The 17250-nt window shown below is 46.4% G+C and overlaps 1 protein-coding gene across 1 annotated transcript; it reads left to right on the forward strand.

Moving 5' to 3' along the window:
- Nucleotides 1–6517: 6517 nt before the first annotated feature.
- RPL7L1 (ribosomal protein L7 like 1) lies at nucleotides 6518–17002 on the forward strand. The gene is made up of 7 exons (XM_003897605.4): nucleotides 6518–7310; nucleotides 8245–8350; nucleotides 10545–10708; nucleotides 11704–11841; nucleotides 13078–13187; nucleotides 13355–13569; nucleotides 14262–17002. Exons 1-6 carry the CDS (start codon nucleotides 7270–7272, stop codon nucleotides 13561–13563), a joined length of 768 nt encoding a protein of 255 aa, XP_003897654.1. The 5' UTR covers nucleotides 6518–7269; the 3' UTR covers nucleotides 13564–13569; nucleotides 14262–17002.
- The last annotated feature ends 248 nt before the right edge of the window (nucleotides 17003–17250 follow it).

Here is a 17250-nt window from a genome sequence, read left to right on the forward strand (position 1 = left end):
AAAAAGTGTTACTGAAGACATGCAGACAGTAAAAAGAGCGGGGCCGGACACAGTGGCTCACGCCTGTAATCCCAGCAGTTTGGGAAGCTGAGGCGAGCAGATCACCTGAGGTCAGGAGTTCAAGACCAGCCTGCCCAACATGGCGAAACCCCGTCTTACTAAAAACACAAAAAATTATCTGGGCATGATGGCACATGCCTGTAGTCCTAGCTACTCGGGAGGCTGAGACAGGAGAACCACTTGAACCTGGGAGGTGGAGGCTGTAGTGATGCCAGAAATTGTGGGAGGCCAAGGCAGGCAGATCACCTAAGGTTGGGAGTTCGAGACCAGCCTGACCAACATGGAAAAACCCCATCTCTACTAAAAATACAAAATTAGCCGAGCGTGGTGGCACATGCCTGTAATCTCAGCTACTTGGGAGGCTGAGGCAGGAGAATCACTTGAACCCAGGAGGCAGAGGTTGTGGTAAACCAATATCGTGCCATTGCACTCCAGCTTAGGCAACAAGAGCAAAACTCCATCTCAAAAAAAAAAAAAAAGTAAAAAGAGCCATATTCCATTATCCCTAAATAATTCAGAAGTTTGGGTTTGTCTGTTTTGCTTTTAGTCTTACCTGCTACATACTTTCACCTTCCTACCCCAGCTTTCTTGTCAATCCTCAAGCTTGAGGCTGCTGCCCCTCACCTGTTCTCTCCCTTTCCTTCCCACTTTTGCTTCCTTATGCCTGTTTTTCATCAGGATCAAAAGCTGTTGTTCACGTGGTCTGCCTTAACTCCAGGTTCATCCACTGCTCTCAGACTAACCTCTTTCCTACCTGCTTCCCGATAACCCCTTGTCACTCTCAGAACACAAGCAAAGCTTGAAGCAAAATGAAGCTGACTGCAAACAGTGTCTTAATCCAAGAAAGAGGATGGAGCAGATGGGAAATTGCCGATAGAGTTCCCCTTAGGGTGTGTTGGGTGTGGCAGCTTTCCCTTAAGTAAAAGTAGGATTCCAAATAATCCAGAAGTGCAGAGAATACTGAAATAAATTATGCACAGACATGTTAGGAAAGAGATTCTGGTACCAATTCAGAGAGAACCACAAAAATCCAATTACGGATCTTTTTTTTTATTTTTTTACTTTCTATTTTATTTTATTTTATTTTTTTCTGAAACAAGTTCTGGCTCTGTCACCCAGGCTGGAGTGCAGTGGTGCGAGCTCTGTTCACTGTAACCTCCACCTCCCAGCCTCAACCCATCCTCCCATCTCAGCCTCCCAAGTAGCATGACAACAGGTGCACACCACCATGCCCATCTAATTTATATATAGATATAGATTTTTTTCTCTTTTCTTTTTTCTTTTTTCTTTTTTTTTTTTCTGAGACGGAGTTTCACTCTGTCACCCAGGCTGGAGTGCAATGGTGCGATCTCGGTTCACTGCAACCTCCACCTCCCCAGGTTCGAGCGATTCTCCTGCCTCAGCCTCCCAAGTAGCTGTGATTACAGGCACATGCCACCATGCCCAGCTAACTGTTGTATTTTTAGTAGAAACGGGTTTCACCATTTTGGCCAGGCTGGTCTCGGGCTCCTGAGCTCGTGATCTGCACGCCTTGGCCTCCCAAAGTGTGGGATTACAGGCGTGAGCCACCGCGCCCAGCCTTTTTTTTTCTTTCTTGAGACGGAGTCTCTCTCTGTCGCCCAGGCTGGAGTGCAGTGGTGTGATCTTGGCTTACTGAAACCTCTGCCTCCCAGATTCAAGCAGTTCTCCTGCCTCAGCCTCCGGAGTAGCTGGGACTCCAGGCACGTGCCACCATGGCTGGCTAATTTTTTGTATTTTTAGTAGAGACGGGGTTTCACCATGTTAGCCAGGATGGTCTTGATCTCCTGACCTCACGATCTGCCCGCCTCGGCTTCCCAAAGTGCTGGGATTATAGGCATGAGCCACCATGACCGGCCAAGATTTTTTTTTTTTTTTTTTTCCTGAGATGGAGTCACTCTGTCACCCAGGCTGGATTGCAGTGGTGCAATCTCGACTCACCAGAACCTCCATCTCCCAGGTTCAAGCAATTCTCCTGCCTCAGCCTCCTGAGTAGCTGGGATTACAGGCACCCACCACCACACCCAAATAATTTTTGTATTTTTTTAGCAGATACGAGATTTCATCATGTTGGCCAGGCTCGTCTCAAACTCCTGAACTCAAGTGATCCACCCACCTCGGCCTCCCAAAGTGCTGGCATTACAGGTGTGAGTCACCTTGCCTGGCCATGTCTGTCTGTCTATCTGTCTATTTATCTACCTATCTAACTACTGAGACAGGGTCTCACTCCAGTTGCCCAGGTTGGAGTGCAGTGACAACATCTGGCTCACTACAGCCTTGCCCTTCCAGGCTAAAACGATCCTCCCATCTCAGCCTCTCAAGTAGCTGAGACTACAGGTGTGCACCACCACGCTCGGCTAATTTTTTGTATTTTTAGTAGAAACAGGGTTTTGCCATGTTGCTCAGGCTGGTCTCAAATTCCTGGTCTCAAGTGATCCACCTGCCTCGGCCTCCCAAAGTGCTGTGATTACAGGTGTAAGTCACCACACCCAGCCTAATTTTTATATTTGTTGTAGAGACATGGTTTCACCATGTTGCCCAGGCAGGTCTCAAATTTGTGAGCTCAAGTGATCTGCCCAACTGGGCCTCCCAAAGTGCTGGGATTACAGACGTCAGCCACCAACCTGGCTCAGAGCTTTTTCTTAAACTAATTCGTACGTGATAAACAAAGGGCATATCACAAAGTAGAAGTTTTCCTCCGATTCCAGACCCTACTACCATTTCCCAAAAAGACCCCCATCAGCACTTTTTCATATATGCTTCCAAAATTGTTACATACAAATATACCTATAATTGGCCGGGCACTGTGGCTCACGCTTTTAATACCAGCACTTTGGGAGGCTGAGGCAGGTGAACACCTGAGGTCAGGACTTCGAGACCAGCCTGGCCAACATGGTGAAACCCTGTCTCTACTAAAAATACAAAAATTACCCAGGCGTGGTAGCGGGCACCTGTAATCCCAGCTACTCGGGAGGCTAAGGCAGGAGAATGGCTTGAACCCAGGAGGCGGAGGTTGCAGTGAGCCGAGATCGTGCCACTGCACTCCAGCCTGGACGACAGAGCGAGACTCTAAAAAAAAAAAAAAAGAAAGAAAAAGAAAAGAAAAACAATCTGGGGATTGGGCACGGTGGCTCATGCCTGTAATCCCAGCCCTTTGGGAGGCCAAGGCAGGCGGATCACGAGGTCAGGAAATTGAGACCATCCTGGCCAACATGGTGAAACCCCATCTCTACTAAAAATACAAAAATTAGCTGGGCATAGTGATGTGCACCTGTAGTCCCAGCTACTTCAGAGGCTGAGTCTGGAGAATTGCTTGAACCCGGGTGGCAGAGGTTGCAGTAGGCCGAGATAGTGCTACTCTACTCCAGCCTGGCGACAGAGTGAGATTCTATCTCAAAAACTCAAACACACACACACACACACACACACACAAACAATTTGGGAACATTTTTTACACCCTATTCTGTATCCCAAATGTTTGGGAGTATTACAATCAGGATTATTTGGTTGTAAACAACAGAAAATTATTCTAGTTAACCAACATAAAGGGACTTTGTAAGGAGAATAAGAATTAAAGAAAACATTGAAGAACCCACCAGGCTTGAGAAGAATAGAGACAAAGAAACTCTAGGAGGTCTTCTTAGGTGGAAATCCTTAAGTTTTGCCCCCCAACTGGGTGCAGTGGTTCATACCTGTAATCCCAGCACCTTGGGAGGCCAAGGTGGGCAGATCACTTGAGGTCAGGAGTTCAAGACCAGTCTGGCCAATATGGTGAAACCCGTCTTTACTAAAAATACAAAAATTAGCCAGGTGTGGTGGCACATGCCTGTAGTCCCAGCTACTTGGGAGGCTGAGGCACGAGAATTGCTTGAACCCGGGAGGCAGAGGTTGCAGTAAGCCAAGATTGTACCATTGCACTCCAGCCTGGGCGACAGAGCAAGACTTTGTCTCAAAAAAAAAAAAAAAAGAAAAAAGTCTTGTCTCAAATCTCATACTTTGTTCCATCATCACTCTGCTCAAAATTCAAAATCACAGAGAAATTTAGCATCTTATACCCACTCCCAATAGGGTGATTAAAAGAATGGAAAAGATCTTCCAAAGACTCCTTTACTTTAAGTATTAGAGGGAAACGTTCGGATTTGGTATCCTCCCAACAGCCACCCAACTGTACATGATGAAGAAGAGATAAGTTCACAAGAGAATTGGAATTTTTTTTTTTTTTTTTTTTTTTTGAGACAGGGTCTCACTCTGTCACCCAGGCTGGAGTGCAGCAATTCTTGTGCCTCAGCCTCCCAAGTAGCTGGGATTACAGGTATGCACCATCACACCCAGCTAATTTTTGTATTTTTAGTAGAGATGGGGTTTCACCATGATGGTCAGGCTGGTTTTGAACTTCTGGCCTCAGGTGATCTGCCTGCCTCAGCCTCTCAAAGTGCTGGGATTACAGGCATGAGCCACCACACCCGACCTCAGTAACCTCACTTTGAAAAAAAGATCTAGGACACATGCTCAATGCTCAGTAAACACATATTCAGTTAGTGAATAATTGTTTAAGAGTGGGGCTCTTTTCTTTTTCCCTGTGTCAGTCTGGTGGAGTAATGGCGTTGGCGCTGAGAATAAGTATTGTCCTAGCACCATCTGCTGGCAGTAGAAAACCATTTCCTGAATCCTGGCCTCAATCCCATTCAGCCTTGCAGTACCGCTTTTTTGGGGGTTGTTTTGAGACAGATTCTGGCTCTGTTGCCCAGGCTGGAGTACAGTGGCATAATCTCGGCTCACTGCAACCTCTGCTTCCCAGGTTCAAGCAATTATCATGCCTCAGCCTCCCAAGTAGCTGGGACTACAGGCATGTGCCACCATGCTTGGCTAATTTTTATATTTTTAGTAGAGACAGGGTTTTGCCATGTTGCTGAGGGTGGTCTTGAACTCCTGAGCTCAAGTGATCTGCCCGCCTCAGCCTCCCAAAGTGCTGGGATTACAGGTGTGAGCCATCGGGGCCCGGCTGGAGTATTGTTAACCCTAAAATTCCTCCTCCCTTTAATATTATTGATACCACAGACTCTACCTTTTATCCATAGACAGGAAAAATCACAAAACATTTAACTTTTTGCTTTTTTGTTTACTAGTTAGTGAATGTCTTACACTTTGATGACCCTTGTATTTTGCCTCTTTACAAAGACACACGGTGAGGTGCTGAAAGAGAATGAGCCTCCCTCTTTCAGTGTGTGACCCTGAATACTGGGTTGTCCTGACACTTATTCATCAGAAAGTGACCTGTGCCCATGGCAGTCTTTCCGGTTGGACTAGTTACATGGCAACACGAGGCCTTTAGCTGCCACCAGTATCAGTATCAATAGTGCCAAAATCGAGAAATTGGTGCTAGACCCTTAGGATCAGTGATGAGCAAGCAGTCATGGTTCCTGCCCTCCTAGTATCGTGTGGAAGAAATATTAAATATATCATAATGTCCTGAGGGAAATCAGACACTAGAGTCTTACTAGTCAGCCCATAGACCAGTAGCACCAGTGTCATTCTGAAGCCTGTTAAAAATGCAGAATATTGGCCGGGCGCGGTTGCTCACGCCTGTAATCCCAGCACTTTGAGAGGCCGAGGCGGGCGGATCACAAGGTCAGGAGATCAAGACCATCCTGGCTAACACGGTGAAACCGTCTCTACGAAAAATTCAAAAAATTAGCCGGGTATGGTGGTGGGAGCCTGTAGTCCCAGCTGCTCGGGAGGCTGAGGCAGGAGAATGGCGTGAACCCGGGAGACAGAGCTTGCAGAGAGCCGAGATCATGCCACTGCACTCCAGCCTGGGGTACAAAGCAAGACTCCATCTCAAAAAAAAAAAAAAAAAGATGCAGAATATCAACTAGTAAAATCTTCAGATGACTCCTATTCACTATTAATGCTTGAGAAGCGCTGCTCTGGAGGTTTGCGGAGATAAGACCTGTGTTGTTTTTCAGGATTTTTAATTTAAAAAAATTATTTTTTTATTTTTTTGAGACACTCTCGCTCTGTCGCCCAGGCTGGAGTGCAGTGGCACAAACTGGGCTCATGCAGCCTCCGCCTCCCGGGACTTCAGGCGCGAGCCACCACGCCCAGCTAATTTTTTGTATTTTTAGTAGAGACGGGGTTTCACCATCTTGGCCAGGCTGGTCTCCAACTCCTGACCTCAAGTGATTCACCTGCTTCGGCCTCCCAAAGTGCTGGGATTACAGGTGAAAGCCACCGGCTCCGGCCTACTTTTTCAGGATTTTATATAGACCGGGAGGGAAGAACGCATATTCCAGGTGATGACAGCTGTATAAGGGTTTTATTTTCATTCCTTTTTTTTTTTTTTTTTTTTTTTTTTTGAGACGGAGTCTTGCTCTGTCGCCATGTTGGCCAGGCTGGTCTCGAACTCCTGACCTAAGGTGATCCTCCCGCCTTGGCCTCCTAAAGTGCTGGGATTACAGGCGTGAGCCACCGCGCCCGGTCTGTATAACGGTTTTAGATGGCAAGGAAGCAAGTTGTAGTTTTCGGTCCAGCAGTAATAGTAACAAACATAGTGCTGACAGACACTGCTAAACGCTTTACGCTTTATATAATCTCCTGTAATCCTCGTAACGCCATTAGGTAGACCTATTATTACTGTATACCCATTTTATGGGTAATGAAGCCGCAGTACAGAGGGGTTAAATAACGTCTTCAAGGATCCATCGACGGAGCCAAGCAGACGGAATCGCAGCTACCTGTTTTACCACTCTAAGTCCTCAACAAACACTTGCACCTACATGTGAGAGCCAAAACCATAGCCTCCAAATTTTTCCACAGAGCGAAAAGGTTTCGCGCAATTTGTCTGTCTTCCTCCTCAGAGACGCAGCAGAGCCGCGCCGGAAGTGCGGCGCCTTCGCTAGAGCGGACGCCATAGGTGCATTGTGGGAAGCACTTTATTGTCCACAGCCAAGCTGTTTGTGATGAAACTGTAACTTACAAAAAAAAAGGGCTGGGTTTTGAAAATGATACAGGCTCTAAAAACCCTGGAAGCGCTGCAACTTTTGGCAGGAATCGGGGTTAGCAGGACCTCAGCGGCTCACTGCGGCCAAGTGAACGCTGACTGACTGGGTCCTCCAGCGTGAGTTAGAACAGACATCTCTATGGTCAAGGAAACAGAGCGAGTGCTGTCTTCCCCATGTGTTGGGGTTGCGCATGATCAGTAGCTGCACCACTAGAAAGATGGCGGAGCAAGAGTGAGTGGGGCTTTGAATATCTGGAATTGGGTGTTGAGTATCTGGTGCCATCCACGGTGTTTATGCCTCGGTGGCGGATTCTTGTGGGCTCTAGGAATAGAAAAGGCCACAGTTTACAAAGGGTGGGGATGAGGAGCCGTAGCGCTGTGGCGGAGGAGGGAGGGGACCGCGGTCAATTTCGGGTTATCTAGAGAGGCGAGGATTGACTTCAGGCAGCGGGCTGGAGTGCCACAGTTGAATTCACCCAGCCTGACAAGTATTAACCCTGCAAATAGGTCTGCACCCACCCCAACCCGATGGGGTTTTACTAGATTCGTCGCTGCTAGTGCCTGTGAAGAGCTGTGGCAGTGAAAATCCTGTTAACTTACAGGAACGCAGAGGCTAAAGGGTTCATTACTTTTTGAGGCATTGGGGATGAGTGAATATTAGGGGTACATTTTGAGGCCTGGAGTCAGAAACCGCAGGTTTCAGGGGAATCTTTCTTCAGACACTTGAAAACAGTAATGTTCCCTGAAGCCCAGGATATTGACTTGGTTTGGAAATCCATTGAATGTTCGTTTTCTTTGTTGTTGTTGTTGTTGTTGTTGTTTTGAGACAGAGTCTTGCTATGTCGCCCAGGCTGGAGTGCAGTGTCGCAATCTCGGCTCACTGCAACCTCCGCCTCCCGGATTCAAGTGATTCTCCTGCTTCAGCCTCCGGAGTAGCTGAGATTACAGGCGTGCGCCACCCCGCCAAGCTGATTTTTTATTTTTGGTAGAAACGGGGGTTTCACCATGTTGGTCAGGCTGGTCTCGAACTCCTGACCTCAGGTGATTCTCCCCCCCCCCGCCCCACCTCGGCCTCCCAGAATGCTGGGGTTATAGGCTTGAGCCACCGCGCCCAGCCAAGTGTTCGTTTTCTAAATGTTATCTCTGATCTCAATTTTCTGCATCAGGCAAAGAAAAATCCCTTTGGTTCCAGAAAATCTGCTGAAAAAGAGGAAGGCTTATCAAGCCCTCAAAGCCACCCAGGCAAAGCAGGCACTTTTGGCAAAGAAGGAGGTAATGGTGGGGAACCAAGATAAAGTAATTAGAATTTGTATTAGGTGAGTTTTATCCAGCATGTGTTGGACTACATTTGGTATTTACGAGCTCCCCGCAACAGTTTGACAAACCAGGTATCGTTGTCTCTCAGTGTCCTTAGGGGGTTGGTTCCAGGACTCCCACAGATGCCTAAATCTGAGACTGCTGGAGTCCCTTATATAAAATGGTTGTAGTATTTGCATATCATCTGTACTCCTTCCGCCTATGTAATTTAAATTCTCTTTGGATTACTTAATAGCTTTTTTTTTTTTTTTTTTTGAGGCAAGAGTCTCACTGTGTTCTGGAGTGCAGTGACACAGTCTCGACTCACTGCAACCTCTGCCTACTGGGCTCAAGCAATTCTCCTGCCTCAGTCAACCAAGTAGCTAGGATTACAGGCATGTGACTAATTTTAGCTAAATTAGCCACCACACTCGGCTAATTTTTTTTTTTATTTAATTTAATTTTGTTTTGTTTTTGAGACAGAGTCTCACCTGTCTCCCAGGCTGGAGTACAGGGATGTGATCTCGGCTTACCACAACCTCTGCCTCCCGGGTTCAAGCGATTCTCCTGCGCCAACCTCCCAAGTAGCTGGGATTACAAGGATGTGCCACCATGCCCTGCTAATTTTTGTATTTTTAGTAGAGACGAGGTTTCACCATGTTGACCAGGCTGGTCTGGAACTCATGGACTCAAGTGATCTACCCACCTCGGCCTCCCAAAGTGCTGCGATTACTGGCATCAGCCACCCCACATGGCCACCGGCTAATTTTTGTATTTTTAGTAGAGCTGTTTTAACATGTTGGCCATGCTGGTCTCAAACTCCTGGCCTCAAGTGATCCACCCACTGGCCTGTCAAAGTGCTGGGATTATAGACCTGAGCCACCCTGCCTGGCCTGGGTTACTGATAGCTAATACAGTGTACATAATGTATTTTTAAAATTTGTATTACTTTTTACTGTTTTTTTTTTTTTTTTTTCATTTTTTTCCCGAATTTTTTTTCTTTTTTTTTTCTTTTTTTTAAGAGGTCAGCGGGGCGCAGTGACTCACGCCTGTAATCCCAATACTTTGGGAGGCCGAGGCAGGTGGATTACTTGAGGTCAGGAGTTCGAGACCAGCCTGGCCAACATGGTGAAACCACATCTCTACTACAAATACAAAACATTAGACGGGCACTGTGGCATGTGCCTGTAATCCTAGCTACTCAGGAAGCGAGGCAGAAGAATCGTTTGAACCCGGGAGGCGGAGGTTGCAGTGAGCCAAGATTGTGCCACTGCACTCCAGCCTGAGTGACAGAGCGAGACCCTGTCTCAAAAAAAAAAAAAAAGTGGGGTCTTTGGCCGGGTATGGTGGGTCACGCTTGTTATCCGAGCACTTTGGGAGACTGAGGCAGGTAGATCACCTGAAGTCAGGAGTTCGAGACCAACCTGGCCAACAAGGTGACCCTATCTCTACTAAAAATATAAAAATTAGCCAGGTGTGGTGGCGCATACCTGTAATCCCAGCTACCTGGGAGGCTGAGGCAGGAAAATTGCTTGAACCCAGGAGGCAGAGGTTGCAGTGAGCCGAGATCGCATCACTGCACTCCAGCCTGGGTGACAGAGCGAGACTCCATCTCAAAAAAAAAAAAAAAAAAAAAGGAGTGAGGTATTCTGTTACCCAGACTAAATGCAGTGGCAGGATCATAGCTCATTGCAGCCTTGAATTCCTGGGTTCAAGAGAACCTCCTGCCTCAGCCTCCTGAGTAGCTGGGACTACAGGTGAGCCACTGTGTATGTGCTCCTCAGAAGTATTTTCCAGCTGGGGTTGGTTAAATCACAGATGCAGAGCACCAAGTGTATATGGTGTATGTCTTCCTTTAGCAAATATTTAACACCTGCAGGCAAATGCTGGCGTTGAGTTTAAGGAAGCTTGTTAGTAAGCATTGATTAATATCATGCAAACTAATTTTTTGTTTGTTAATTATTTTTCCCAGTAATTCCCAAGTTTACTCAACTCCACCTTTACTTTGGTTTCTCATTTTTCCCTTATATGAAAATAGAGAATATTGCTTTGCCCTGCATTGTAGAACACGGGGAAATAAGCTCTATCAGTTGTCACTCATGAATTACTGTTCTAAAAGTAAAAATGTATGGAGGCACAAGATGATAATGATGGTCTGTCTTCTCTGTAGCAGAGGAAAGGAAAAGGGCTCAGGTTTAAGCGACTGGAATCATTCCTACATGATTCCTGGCGGCAGAAACGTGACAAGGTGCGTCTCAGACGACTAGAAGTGAAACCTCATGCCTTGGAATTGCCAGACAAACATTCCTTGGCCTTTGTTGTACGCATGGAAAGGTAAGGAACTGGTGTCTTTCTAATTGCATGAGGCTGGGGCAAACCGTTGCTTAAGCTTTAGACCCCTTTCTAGGGAGATGATAAGCCCCAAGCCACTCAGCCAAGTCATGCTGGGATGTCAGGGTAGAGCACAATTTAGTCTGCAATATTTGGAAGACCTTAGACAGATAGACTTGAAAATAAGTGCTCACTAGGGAGAAGGGGTTGAGGACACCCTCTCTAAAGCAGGAACTTCTACCTGAGACCTGAAAGATGTGAAAGGCGTTCACCAGTGTTGGGAGACTTTCCAGGCATATGTGCTGAAGTCCTGAGGTGGGGAAAGCAAGGCATCATTCTAGGAACTGAAACAAGGCTGAGAGGATGAAGCATATTCAGTGAAGGGGAGACATTTTTCCTCAGTTAGTGGAATTTTCGCAACCCCCTGCCCACCTCATGTGCAACTCTACTTGCTGTTTCCCCTACCCAATCACCCAAACCAGAAACCTGTGACTTTTGCATATTTTTATGAGCTCTGTCCTTTGTAGCCTTCTACCACTGCTCGTATTTTTCCTAAACTATTGTATTAACCTTCCTCCTGGATTTCCTTGCCTCTAGTGTCATACTGTGATCTATCCCATACACTGCCCTTGGTGATTGTCAGAAAGAAATCTGGTCTTGTCTCTTCTACTTAAAATCTTCAGTAGCTTTTACTGCCCGTAAAAGCATATCCAGCTTCCTTAGCTGGACATGCGTAGACCTGCATACCACCACTCCCTCAGCCCCTGAAACACACACAAGTTCAGGGACTGTCTCTGTGTTTCCATAGCATTCCAGGCATTGCTCCACATCATGAAAGGATTGGTTTTCATAACTCCCTCCCACTAAACTGAGCTCTTTAAGGCACAGTCTCTGTGTCTTACTCCAGATTACGCAGTGTAGTGACCTCGCATGTTGTGCTTGCTGGACTGACATAAACTGGAGGGAGTCTGTCTGACTTCTGTTGCTGTTCATTTCAGGATTGATGGTGTGAGTTTATTGGTGCAGAGAACCATTGCAAGACTTCGCCTAAAGAAAATTTTTAGTGGTGTCTTTGTAAAAGTCACCCCCCAGAACCTAAAAATGCTGCGTATAGTGGAACCTTATGTGACCTGGGGGTGAGTGAGGTTTTCCATGTGAATTCACATTAGATTTCTATTTGAGTGTGTCAGGCTGCACCGGGTATTGCTCTCCAGGGCTCATGTTGCTGTAGAAGGGACATTTTGCTGTGACCTCAGCCAGCCTGAAATCAGTGGGTAGCTGTAACAACCATGGGACACGGGGTAGGGAGGGGTCTTAAGAGTACCATGGTAGGGCTGGTGCCGTCGTAGGCTAAGGCTGGGTCAAGGAGAGATCAGTTCTTGGAAGTCTTAAAGCAGAGCTAAAGGCAGTGCTTGTATAAGAGTAGTATTCCTGGCCGGCCATGGTGGCTCGTGCCTGTAATCCCAGCACTTTGGGAGGCCGAGGCGGGTGGATCACAAGGTCAGGAGATTGAGACCATCCTGGCCAACATGGTGAAACCCCTGTCGCTACTAATAAATACAAAAAAAAATTAGCCAGGCCTGGTGGTGTGTGCCTGTAGTCCCAGCTACTCGGGAGACTGAGGCAGGGGAATTGCTTGAAGCCAGGAGGCGGAGGTTGCAGTGAGCTGAGAGAGATTGCGCCACTGCAATCCAGCACGGCGACAGAGCAAGACTCCATCTCAAAAAAAAAAAAAGGCCGGGCGCAGTGGATCACGAGGTCAGGAGATCGAGACCATCCTGGCTAACATGGTGAAACCCCGTCTCTACTAAAAATACAAAAAAAATTAGCCAGGCATGGTGGCGGGCGCCTGTAGTCCCAGCTACTCAGGAGGCTGAGGCAGGAGAATGGTGTGAACCCGGGAGGTGGAGCTTACAGTGAACCGAGATTGCACCACTGCCCTCCAGCCTGGGCGACTGAGCAAGACTCCATCTCAAAAAAAAAAAAAAGAGTAGTATTCCTCAAACATTGAAACCCAACAAAAACTTGGGATTTCATCTCCAACTCTTGCACTATCTTGAGTTAGAGGGTCACCTAAGGCCAGAGTCCTAGCCCCTAAGCTAAGCTAGGACATTGTTTCTGTTTTGTTTTTGTTGGTGATATTTTCTCTGGTGAACATTTATATCCATAAATTTAAATTTCTAATTATGTAAGTGGGGTCACTTCGGTTCTTTATTAGGAATATTTCCAAGCATTTCAGCTGGAATGTGATTGCAGAACACTTGCTCGTGGGTATGTGGGAGAATCTCTCCAACCTCTCCTCAGCCAGGCTGCAGGACTGGTATGTAGTGTGCCGGGTGCTGGTGAAAACCGTGCTTTATTTTCCCACATAGATTTCCAAATCTGAAGTCTGTCCGAGAACTCATTTTGAAACGTGGACAAGCCAAGGTCAAGAATAAGACCATCCCTCTGACAGACAACACAGTGATTGAGGAGCACCTGGGTGAGTGCTACAGCTTAGGGTCATCTGGGGCAGAAAGCCAGGGTCTTTGAAGCTTTGATGTGAGATTCAGGTTGTGTTCTTGGGGTCCCAAGAGTCTGCCAGAGTGCCCAGCTTAGTATATGCTGGATACATGTTGACAAAGGAATCTGTGCTTTTGTGTTTCTTAGGGAAGTTTGGCGTCATTTGCTTGGAAGACCTCATTCATGAAATTGCCTTCCCAGGGAAGCATTTCCAGGAGATCTCATGGTTCTTGCGCCCTTTCCACCTCTCAGTGGCCCGACATGCTACCAAAAATAGAGTGGGCTTCCTCAAGGAGATGGGCACACCTGGCTATCGGGGTGAACGCATCAATCAGCTCATCCGCCAGCTGAACTAGACCCAGGTGAGGCAGGGCTGAAAATTGCCCTTTGGTTGACTTTCAATGGGCCATGCCTTGCCATTTTACAAATTGTTTTTGCATTTACTAGTATTTAAGAGTAACCTTGAGATTTGAAGGAGAAAGGAGGCTGGTACAAATAGATAGAGACCTGCTGGGATCAATGAATGCCTGATTAGGACATGGAGCTATGCATAGCCTGAGTTATAGGCTTAAAGATGTCGAGTAACTAAAAACTATTGCTGGCCGGGCACGGTGCTCATGCTTGTAATCCCAGCACTTCGGGAGGCCAAGGCGGGCAGACCATGAGGTCAGGAGATTGAGACCATCCTGGCCAACATGGTGAAACCCTGTCTCTACTAAAAATACAAAAATTAGGTGGGTGTGGTGGCACATGCCTGTAGTCTCAGCTACTCAGGAGGCTGAGGCAGGAGAATCACTTGAACCTAGGAGGCAGAGATTGCAGTGAGCCAGGATCACACCACTGCACTCCAGCGTGGGCGACAGAGCAAGACTCTGTCTCCAAAAAAAAAAAAAAAAAAAAAACTGTACTGCTGCGGTCATTTAGATGGAAATGGGGAAAGACCAATAATAATAATAACTGATTTCAAAAAGGACTTGAAGATGTGAATCATCTGTTTTGCTGAAGAAATCTTAACTCTGAAATTACTTTTTATTGCTGTTGTTATTGCTTTTAGGTGTCAAACTGCGGTAAATTTTTATCAATGAAGTAGAAGCATGTGTTTAATTGTTTTGGGAATTTTTATCAAGTATCTTCAGAGAAGATTATTTCCTGCTTTATCTTCAAAAACTGGAAAGGAAGGGGCAAAGAAAAGACAGTAGCTGGCCAGGCGTGATGGCTCACGCCTGTAATCCCAACACTTTGGGAGGCTGAAGCGGGCAGATCACCTGAGGTTGGGGGTTCGAGACCAGCCCGACCAACATGGAGAAATGCCGTCTCTAGTAAAAATACAAAAATTAGCCGGGCATAGTGGCATATGCCTGTAATCCCAGCTACTCGGGGGGCTGAGGCAGGAGACTTGCCAGGCGGAGGTTGCGGTGAGCCGAGATCACGCCCTTGCACTCTAGCCTGGGCAACAAGCGAAACTCTGTCTCAAAGAAAAGAAAAGACGATAGCTTATGTTCATGGCAAGCATCTCTCATCACACTCCAGTTCCAAAGAAAAATTCCAGTGTTTTCTACATTGGGTACTGCATCGTCTGAAATCAGCACATTCCGTGGAGGAAGGAGTCCTACTTTGTTGCATCTATCTTAGGGTTTAATGTTGGTAAATGAGTCACTCTAGCATTTGTACAAGGCTCCCTAAGACTCCTGCAGCAGTTGACCAAGCCCAAGGACGTAATTGAATCTGGAGAGTCCTAGGGCCTTGTTTTGAAAAAGACTTGAAATACACATAGGAAGAAAGGCATACAAATAAATGTTCACTTGTCTCTGCTGTGAGTGTATGTTCCAACTTTTCAGTGATGGCTTTGAGAGCTCTCAAACTTGACTGGCTCTAAGTGTATCTGGAGGCTTTTGTATCCTAACCTGAAACTGGCTTAGTACTTTTTCCTAAAAGCTCAAGATTTGAGAATGAGGACCCCTTCGCCAGGAAAACATGTTTACACTCAAAATTTTGCTTGCAGTTCTAGGGTGTTTCGACCCTTCTCAGATACCTGTGCACCTTATGGGTTTTGTTTTTCTCTGTTTTGAGACAGTCTCTCTCTGTTGCCCAGGCTGGAGTGCCGTGGCGTGATCTTGGCTCATTGCAGCCTCCACCTCCTGGGTTCAAGTGATTCTGCCTCAGCCCCTCGATCAGCTGGGATTACATGCATGTACCACCATGGCCGGCTAATTTTTGTATTTTTAGTAGAGAGGGAGACAGAGTTGCACCAGTTGACCAGGCTAGTCTCCTGACCTCAAGTGATCCACAAGCCTGGGCCTCCCAAAGTGCTGGGGTTACAGGCGTGAGCAACCGCGCCCAGCCCTTGTGTACTTTATGCGAGGAAGTCCTGCTCTTAATCGGGATCGGTCATGCAGGCCCTGATCTTGCTACTCTGGTTCCATGTCCTATGGAAGAACAAAGTTTACCAAGATAGACTTTTCCCTTCATGGTGGCATAGTGTTACCCCCTGCACCATCTCTAACTCAGAAATCCCCACCATTTCTTCCCCTGGGCTTCAGGATAGAATTACCTGGTTTCTCTGATGATCAGCACACTTTCTTCAAACCCAGATCAGGAAGGAATGAACAATTTTGTTTGGCATGGATGAAATTAGCACTGTTTGGCTCGGTAGGCCCCAGACAGGCAGGCAGCTTAATTTTTTCCTTGTGTATTCTAGTCTTCAGAAGTATTGCCTTTTGTACTGCTGGTAGTGACATAGTAGATAGTAGACCAGTAACTGGGCATCTGGGGATTTTAATCCTGCAAACAGTGGATCTGATACTGATTGTGTTTTTCATTAGTGTCCACCCCAAGTGGGTCTTCCTGCTACTCCCTTCACTTAGTTGCCCCTCACTTGCCATCTGAGCAGTTGGCAAGGATGTGCCAGGCCTAGGTTGAACTTGGAAACATGTTTGACCATTCTGTTCCCTGGTCCTTTCAGATCAGTTTGGCTGCAATTTTGGCTCCTGGGACCCTCAAGCATAGCTGGGAAATCAAGTTAGAGGTGTAACTGCCTTAAAACGTGCCAGCTTAGGCTGGGCGTGGTGGCTCATGCCTATAATCCCAGTACTTTGGGAGGATGAAGCAGGCGGATCACCCGAGATCAGGAGTTTGAGACCAGCCTGACGAATATGGAGAAACTCTTGTCTCTACTAAAAATACAAAATTAGCTGGGTGAGGTGGCACGTGCTTGTAATCCCAGCTACTTGGGAGGCTGAGGCAGGAGAATTGCTTGCACCCAGGGAGGCGGAGGTTGCAGTGAGCCAAGATCAGGCCATTGCACTCTAACCTAGGCAACAAAAGCAAAACTCTGTCTCAGAAAAAAAAAGTACCAGCGTATGAGGTAACTAGATTGGTTCTCTCCAGAGGTAACCTGTCAAGAAGAGATGCTGTAGATGTTACTCTTATACTGTAAAACATTGTGAAATCGGATTACTTTAAAATGATGTATTACAAAGTTATGGAAAAAAGCAGTTGTGACTATGGAATCCCAAGGCTTATATCCCAGCTCTGTCTTACACTAAATATGAGTACAGTGTTTCCACTCTGTCCGTAAAATGGGAGCTAATACCCTCCAACCTGTGTGCCTGACATGATGGCTAAAAGGATTAAGCAAAACAAGAGTTTGTAATTTACTCTGTCAGAGCAAACTGCTGGTAAATAAAAGGGAGTAAGTTGACTAAAAATAAATTTTAAAAAAAAATTCTGATAAAACAAGTTTGTAATTTATAATTGTATACAAATAAAAGATGTTACAAAAATTGTGCACTTCTATATATGTACCATGACGTAACTAATTCGTTGAACAAGTTGTGAGACAATCCTTATTTCTGAGAAAAGGTAGACCTGTTACATCATCTGTGGGTTAGGGTATGTTCATGTCAGCACATACCAGGTATGTTCTAGCTTTTGTAGAGAAAGTAAAATCTAGTGTTGACTAAGTAGGTGCACTGAGCCAGGTAGCCTGTTTAACGTAAAAGGACTGATTTCAGGGTGGCTGTGGGAGCCTTTCCAATGCTCTA

The sequence above is a fragment of the Papio anubis genome, chromosome 6 (assembly GCF_008728515.1).
Source record: "Papio anubis isolate 15944 chromosome 6, Panubis1.0, whole genome shotgun sequence".
NCBI lineage: Eukaryota > Metazoa > Chordata > Mammalia > Primates > Cercopithecidae > Papio > Papio anubis.

Excerpts from the sequence above, each read along its gene's own strand:
- RPL7L1 (XM_003897605.4), top strand. The coding sequence starts at position 7,270 with ATGATCAGTAGCTGCACCACTAGAAAGATGGCGGAGCAAGA. Across the intron at positions 8,351-10,544 it reads CACTTTTGGCAAAGAAGGAG|CAGAGGAAAGGAAAAGGGCT; the intron begins GTAATGGTGGGG and ends TCTTCTCTGTAG. Across the intron at positions 11,842-13,077 it reads GAACCTTATGTGACCTGGGG|ATTTCCAAATCTGAAGTCTG; the intron begins GTGAGTGAGGTT and ends TTTCCCACATAG.